At 40.9% G+C, this 8262-nt stretch overlaps 1 protein-coding gene across 2 annotated transcripts in view; it reads right to left on the bottom strand.

Annotated features, from left to right (window-relative positions):
• The window catches only part of HS6ST1 (heparan sulfate 6-O-sulfotransferase 1), a 141610-nt gene extending 135039 nt beyond the window's left edge, over positions 1-6571 (bottom strand). Inside the window, exon 1 of one of the 2 annotated variants that reach the window (XR_002086264.1) lies at positions 6421-6501. Coding sequence is in view for 1 of the 2 variants with exons in the window: in XM_009284284.1 (XP_009282559.1) it covers positions 6421-6561 (141 nt within the window). In the remaining variant the exon portion in view is untranslated. Of the gene's footprint in view, positions 1-6420 lie in introns of both variants that reach the window. The other variant, XM_009284284.1, reaches the window with a different exon arrangement.
• Between the last annotated feature and the right edge of the window lie 1691 nt (positions 6572-8262).

The raw sequence follows: 8262 nt of genomic DNA, 5'->3' as shown, positions 1-8262 counted from the left end.
AAAAAAAAAAAAAAAAAAAAAAGAAAAAAAAAAAAGAGATGGATTCAGGTCACAACTGATAAAGCTCACCAGAACTGGTCAAGCTGGCAGAAGACTCTGCTTTCACTTCAAAGCTGGAGAGATGAGATAGAGAGAGGCTGTTTCCTCTCTCAGGACTGCATTTTGTCTTTTTGCACAAGCAGAAGTGGTTGGGGAAAAAGACTTAGGAAAGAGGATAGGAGGAGAGCATGAAGAGTGCTTAAAGACCCTGAAGAGATCCTGCTCCCAAGACAGATTCAACTCTACCTAAAACTTTTTTGATAAAATGTTTGCCCAGCTAGTCCTTAAACTTTAGGCAAATTCCCCACACACACCCTCAAGAAACCTATTCCAGTGTTTGCCTAAGCTCACCATTTTTTCTAGCATCAACACAAGCTCCCTGGCTGAAATTTAAGACCATTAATTCTCGGGTCATGTTTCCCAAGTAATAGAACATGCAACACCAGCCCCTCACACCACCAGCTAAAGCTGCGATGATTGAGCTGAAAGCAGTTGCTGCTGTTGTCTGTGGATGGTCTGCATGTTACCTCTCCTCCTTCATCCCAGCCCTTGCCTGTTTGTCTCATCCTTGAATGAGATGACAAGTTTAAGCTGAGGCAGTCATTAATTACATGGTTTGTTCTGAACCTAGCACAACACAGGAGCTAAAATAATCAAGTCTTTTCAGCACTACCACAGCATAAATGATGCATAGCCCCCTTCAGAGCGGCCTCCTGCACAAATGTTCCTTCTCATTGTCTCTGCACATGCAGCCCCTGAGCAGGGTTATGAGACCTCAGGATGGGTTTAGGCACAACTGCTCTGACACTGGACGGTATGGCTGATGACCTCTTTACCCTGGTCCCTCATCAGACTGGCGCTCAGCTCCTCAGAACTGCTCCACACACAGGACAGGCAACAGTAAGATGATTCAGTTCTTTTAAAAGGAAATATCTTTTCTTTAATAACCTAGAGTAGCTTCTGCTCTTCCTAACCACCCTGTTAATAGGAGCTACAGATCTTTTTCCTTTCTCCCTGGCAATGACTCCTAGAGCTGTTGATACACCACGGATAGTTAAACTGGCTGCCACAGAACAGGGTGTTTCAAATTACAGAAGCTGAATCTCCTGTTCTCACCATATGCTCACAAGTAGCCAACCCACAGTCATCCGAAATCCTTCCCTGCGAGGCAGCTTCTGAGAGATGGGCTCCAAAGAGGCTTTCTAAAAGAGCATACAACAGCGGGTAATAAGTTGGAGCTGTCAAGAAAGTCCAGGTAATGAAATATTGTTCGTTTAATGCCACAAGAACACGTGGGGACAGAAATTCAACAAGCTATGTCACCTCGGCTGTAGCTGGGGAACATGGGACTGTGGGAGTTGGACAGCTGAGACAAACGAGCAGAATCTGCTGCTACTGCTTGGGTAGAAAATGACATGATGGCGTGTGACATAGCATTTAGCTTCGCTGAAGCAAGTACAGTCCCTGCAGAAGTACTGTGTAAATGTGCCTGGTTAGTGATACATTTTTCCATGCGTCAGTGTGATGTGTTGGGGCCCAATTGGCAAACTTTCTGTGGTGAAGACAAAGCCCTTCTGCTTTTGCTGTTTCTCTGAGCACAGCGAGACAGATGTGGTTAGTGCTACGCCTTCTGCAGAAAACTCTTTTTTAGTTGGAACAACTATCTCTGAAAAGAACCATAGCAATGCTTACAGACCTGCTGAAAGAGTCACTTGCTTCTCTGCAGGCATCTAGTAGCCAGCTCATGTTTGGTTTCCCAGTTGAACCTGTACGGAGAGGCCGAGTATCCCATTTGCCCCTTGTAAGAGGGCATGGGCGGGTGCATATTTGCCTCTGGACCTGAGCTCCCCTCCTCTCCCCTCCCCGCTGGCTGCCTCAGCCTTGTGCCCACGCCTGCACACAGACATGCAGCGCGCAGGGAGACGTCAGCCGGCGTGTGAAGCGCCTCGCAGGCTCCGGGGCAGCCTCGCCATCTGTTTCAGTAAGCAGCCACTCTGCTGATGGGTTGGGATTGCTGGGATTTCTGGAACGTGAATTCTAAACTGGTCTGTCCTGGTTTGCCCATAAAGACAACGTTTACAGTTGGGAACCTGGCCCCCTTGGGAGTATTTTCCTTTTCACTTCTTTTTTTCCTCACCTCGCAGCCTCACAGAAGTGAGTAGGATAACTAGCTAGCTTTGCTGTGCACAGAAGATCTCAATGTTAAATCCACAAGGTATCTGTTTCCTACATAAGAAATCTAACAAGTAGGCTGTCCTCTATACTTTCTCTCTTGTAAAGCATATGGGATCCCAAATTATGCATGCAGGCTTTCTATAACTGCATGTAAAGTGATATTTCTCATACATAAATACTCACGAAGGAAAGACAGTTCATGCATCCTTATTCTGTAATTCAAATTATACCTCATTTCTACCAATGGAAATCCACTGTCATTCAGTGAAGTCAGTAACTACTCTATTACATCATGTAAGAGTAAAACGCTGCCCTAGTATGTCAGTATCTCTACATTCTGTATTTTTTCTTACGAAAATATTCCATTAAAAAGTCGCACACTGATCACAATTAAAGCTGCTATCACCAGTAGATTATAGGTACCTAAGTCAGTTCCCCAACCATAGCAAGTGCTTCACTTGTCTCAGTCACATGGCTATATTAACATCCTCAATAGATGCCAGCATATTCTCTATCTCTAGGTATGTTTAAAACCTAAAAAACCCACTTTATTTGGGATTAAAAAAATAATGGCTATGTATAATAATGTTTTAGAGTCATTATGAGATGGTAGCCCTACCATTCAATAGGAAAATGATTTCTGTCTGCATTTATGGTGATATGGATTTATCTCTTCAAAAGTGTCTGAATACATTTCCTAAAAGGGTGTGATTTTCAAGAAGCCCTTCAAGGAAGGCTTCACGAACCACTATTTATTTTTAAGATTTAAGTTTTTGGAGAATTTTAAAAAATCTCCAGCTCCTACTTAGCTTGCAAGTGGTGTAGACTCTGAATACATGTGGAGGTCCCATACTAAGCAACCTGCACCTTTGATTTGTAGGCACAAAAAAAAAAAGGGGGGAAAACAAATGACAAAAGTAGAATTTAGGTAAGAGAAGGTGGCTTTTACACAGCAATCATTTAGGTAACATCATAAAGCTTTTCTTGTCAGCTGTAAGTGTGCTAACCCTGTGTGATATCACTTCCATATTACTCCGAGTGTTTTATCTAGAGATGCTCTCCTTGCTCCAGCAGGGAGCTGCTACCCTCACTAAGGCTGGAGGCCTAATGATGGCATCGTTGTAAAGAGCCTATAAGGTCATCTTCCTTTCCAAACCTGGAGCTGAAGGGACCCAGAGGGTGTAGCATCGGAGCTCAGCCCATGGAACAATAATGTGACAGATTGCAAAACCTGCTTCCTAACCATGGGAGAAACAGTCAGAAAATGCTGTGTGATGTACAAAAGGGGAGAGGAAGGGAATAAAAAAAAAAAAACCCAAAACAAAACAACACTCCTTTAGAGTATATACACTTACCTAAACCACATCAAATGGTGAAACAGGTTCAGGTCAGAAGACATCAAGGAAACATGAAAAAAAGAAAAAAAAAGAGGGAATAAATTAGTTCAAAGATAGGCAATTCCAGTTAGCTTGATGATAGGAGCTAAGAGCACCCCAAACAAATCAGACCCAATCCTTATTTGAGCGAGCAAAGTTTAACAAATTAATTCTACTCAAGTGCTGCCTTTTTGCTATGTGTTGGTTTAGTAGCAGCATGATGCATGCAGATGAGTTAATACAAAAAGCAGAGAAATAAAACCAAATCCTCAGCGTGCTATGGACAGAACACAACTCCACCTGCAAGGCTCACAGAAGCTGCCCACCTGCGACTGCTTCTGCACAGACTCAACACAGGTGGCTTGGGCACACAAAGGCCTGACTTTGCCTTCAGATCTCACTGACATTGGCTAAGCAGTTTTAGGAACTTGATTCCTATTGAGCCCATTAATTCTTAGCTGTGCTAAGCCTGGAGCAAATTTCAAGAGCAGATAATAATCAGGGAAAAAATTGCATTACGAGGAAAGGAAAAAATACAGGAAAATGAGTAATCTTCAAAATATCTTTATTTTGCACTGTTTTTTTTTCTTATTGAGGCTCCTGTTACAGTGATATTTATTTAATACAATATAACCTTATTCTTTCATCCCATTGCATGGCAAAAATCTTAATTCTTAACAAAGAATTTGTAGGGGAACAGACAGCAGTCAGTTCCACTAGCTGTTGTAACTCACAATAACCTACATTTCTATTGCAACCAATGTCAACTAGAAAAAGGATGCGTTTTATCTACCTCAACTATACACATTTTCACTTCAGCCAAATCTACCTTTCTGCTTTCTTTTCCTAAATCAGGGATGGACATTTCCAACAACCAGATGATCCCCAATGTCTTCTCTTCCATAGTCTTTCATTTTCATCATCTTATTCCTGCCAAATCTTACTATGATTTTATCTTTAGTCTTGCCATTGCTTTTATACAAAACTTCCTTGTAACTTGTTAGCTCAAACAAATGAAATCATCCGTGTTAAAAAATGGTCAACAACTCCCATCACGTTCATCCAGACCTTCAGTGAACAGAGGAGGATCAACCATTATCCATCTTGTTCATTCTCAGAGCTGATGAAGAGATTATGAGCCAAATTCAAAATAAACAACAGTAAGTAAATCCTTCATGCTGTAGGCAATATAGAAACATAGGCACCTATAGAAAGCACTGCTAAAGGATAGCCATACTAATGGCAGACTGGGCAAATTCAAAGAAGAAAAATCCATTGAGAATTACTAAATACAGTAGAAACTGCATCTAGTTCAGGAAATCTCTTGAGCTGAAATAGTTGGAGACTAGGAGAGTTTACTCAGGGGAAGCAGCATACACCCTTGCCTTGTTTTAGTTATCTGTAGAGATCTCTTTATGACCAGCATTGGAGACACTGTGTTAAGATGGGCTTTTAATCTGACCCAGGATAGCTATATCCTAGTATTCAAATGTTCAAGCCTGACTGTTCTCCAGGAAGCCTCTCTATGGGTAGAAATCAGGGCAGGTGCTCATGAGGACAAAAGGTGCTGAGGAAAAGAAAAAGAAAAAAGATTACAGAGGAAGGAAGAACAGCTCCTCTTACTCCGTGAGATTAATCAGAAAAAGTTAAAAAAAAAAACAAACAAACAACACACCAACCACCAAACCCGAACTCAAAACCAACTAAATAACCTCTGCATGTTTGGCTTAATCATTAATGTTTGAATTTTGAACCAGAGATAATCCAGAACCCAAAGTACGAAGCTTCCTTTATGTAACCATAAACACAAGATGAGAGCCACGGATCAGGATGAGACTTACACTGCCTGAATGGCAGGGGCAGCAATACAACATCAGTGCTCCATCTGACAGACCCTCTGCGTTGCCCAGGGAAGAGCACTTGTTTCCTAATCTGCCTTTTTGCATAACTGGGACTATGTTCTCTGGGACCAGAGGTTTAAAACCAACCAAGCAAATTATGACCCTCTCCTTCCCAATTTGAAGGACTTCCTCCCCTCAATACCAGCCCACATAACACTCTGTGTCACTCTGTGCTAGCAAAACCAATATTTTCTTTGCTTTTTTTCTTAATCTTAACAAAATTTAAAAATGAACATGAGCAACTCTTCAGGGCAGGCTAGAGCTAAGTAAAGTGCAGATGCTCCTTCAGTACCTCGTGCTCTTTATCAGCAATAACATTTTAGTCACTGTATGGTTCTGCTGACATAACTCAGTACCGATTTGCAGTTCCAGACCTGCTGCCTCATTAAGGAGGATAAATGTACCTTTATCTTTACAAGCAAGGACTTCTGCAGGATTAGAGCTGCAGAGGTATAAAGAAGAAAGATTGTTGCTGGCCACCTTCTGCAGTGTATTAGAGAAACCTACATATGATCCCAGAGCCAGACAGTAATAGGAATTAAGATTAGAGGTATGTGGCATTGCCAAGGAAATCATGCAAGCTCTCCAAGGTTCACAGATGCACCAGGAGCAGTGAGGAAACAAAAAGGAGACAAAGCTATGGGTAAGAGGAAGAGACAACAAAATTAGACATCTACAATGTGAACATTTTCCCATCTTAGGTTCTGACTTTAATAATTACAGCATAACACAATATGATGCTCCATTTAAAACTCCCTCTTTTTGCATTTTTAAAATCCTAATTCCCACTGCCTGAGGACTAACAAGTCCCCACACCCAGATCAGATAATCAGCCAACTACACTATAAGGGAGTAAAACCCAGTTAGTGTTCTCCACTGCAAGGAATTTCCTATGGAAAAGAAATAAAAAGGCAACCTTTTCTGCATACCTGGGCCTTGGCTGGGTGTGGCAAGACAGCAGAGTTCCTTGTTTCAGCTTTTAAGCAGGGTTTTAGTTCAAAGCCTTGGCCACGGAGCGACAGAGGAATACAGCTCAAATAATTTCGTAGCTCAGACTCAAATGATATCATCGCTTGGCATTTATGCAGAGTGTCCCCTCAATCTCAAAAGACTTGTACAGCAATATTGCCTCCCTTCTGTGGGCAGGGATGAATAAAGCAGAATATCAAATGATCTGGGCAAGACCTCACAGAGCATCAGATGCAGAAATCAGTGCAAGGCCAGCTGGCAAAGGGACCTGCCGAGACCTTATCCCAACAACCCTTGTGCAATCTGAAAAGGAGATGAAAACCAGTTCCACTAAAAAAAAAAAAAACCAAACCATTTTTCAAAAGCCTTGATGACTTTCACTGCTTCTAGAATAAGCTAACATTTCATTGAAATAAAACCATATGGTAAATGCTACGGTTTTTTTTCAATCGCCGTAAAAAAAAAAAAAACCAAACCATTTTTCAAAAGCCTTGATGACTTTCACTGCTTCTAGAATAAGCTAACATTTCATTGAAATAAAACCATATGGTAAATGCTACGGTTTTTTTTCAAATTACTCATAAAAAGGTTTGTGTGGAATGAAACTACACTGATTCCTTTTAATTGTCACTAAAGATTTTTCATTTTCTGTTACTGTGTGAGCTGGGCTGATTTTATATTGGACATTGATGAAATTACAGTTTTCTCCCCTATACACACTTAAAAAGCATTCAGTATTCCACTTTGGGAGTTACCATATTTAGTAAACTGAAAAATAGTAATCGGATGTCTCAAAAAATGTTAGCTTTTCAGGCAACAAAAGTGATACCTTTTTTTCATGGAATTGCTTTTAAGTGCAATATTGGAATATTTGTTTTACTAAACACTAAAAAGTATTTTTCAGAACAGAGAAGAAAATCTATGGATCCATCATGACTCTGATACATTGGCTGTTCCATTTGGTCTTGGAAACCAACAGGCAGTTTTGGGGGACTGGAATTTTCTTTGTTTTCCTCAAACAAAGCAAGCACGGACATAAACCTGCTGTTACTGAAATCAGTAGTTTTGACTTCAGTGACCGTAGAATTAGATCAACATCCCGCACTTTTTAGAATCCCACCCTGCGTTCAGTGCAGCTTTTTCTTGAGGAGCAGAACAGAGCATGGCTCAGAGAGTTACTTCATTCCTGAGATGTTTACTTTACAAAACCAAAAGTATTTAGTTCTATTTTTACCAACTTTTCTTGTAAAGTGTTTTTCTTCCTTTCAGGTATATATCAGGATTAAGAAAATAGTTTTGTTATGAGAAAGGGGGACCAAAAGGTTTGCTTTGAATGAAGAGGAAGTGGTACAGAGAGGCAAATGCAGCCCTGTCTAGTTGAGAGAGTGCTGGATCATAAAGCACAAGGGTTCCCAGATCCTTGTCCTGTTGTACAGCTACAGCAGCATCATTTCACCTTCCTGTGCCTATTTTCCTCCCATCTTTGATTGCAGGCATCTGAAAGCAGGAACTGTCTGTTACCATAAGCTTATATGATGCTCAGCAGAAAAAAAACCTCCCACATTTATGCCACTTTGTTCCACCAAATTACAATGATTTTGCAGATTTCCCTCAGTATTTATTCTCAGAATCTCTCTGACTACAGCGGCAGACTTGTTCTTGCACAGCCAGAGTGAGCAAGCACTTTAGTAGCCAGAGTGCTATTATTTCAGAGAATTTGTCACTGTCCATGAAATCATAATTTTACTTCAAGGGCAAGTAAACTGTGTCCTATATATGCTCTTCTCTGGTTTCAAAAAGCT

The sequence above is a fragment of the Aptenodytes forsteri genome, unplaced genomic scaffold (assembly GCF_000699145.1).
Source record: "Aptenodytes forsteri isolate BGI_AS27 unplaced genomic scaffold, ASM69914v1 Scaffold278, whole genome shotgun sequence".
Classification (NCBI taxonomy): domain Eukaryota; kingdom Metazoa; phylum Chordata; class Aves; order Sphenisciformes; family Spheniscidae; genus Aptenodytes; species Aptenodytes forsteri.
This window is presented reverse-complemented; position numbering and strand designations above follow the sequence as displayed.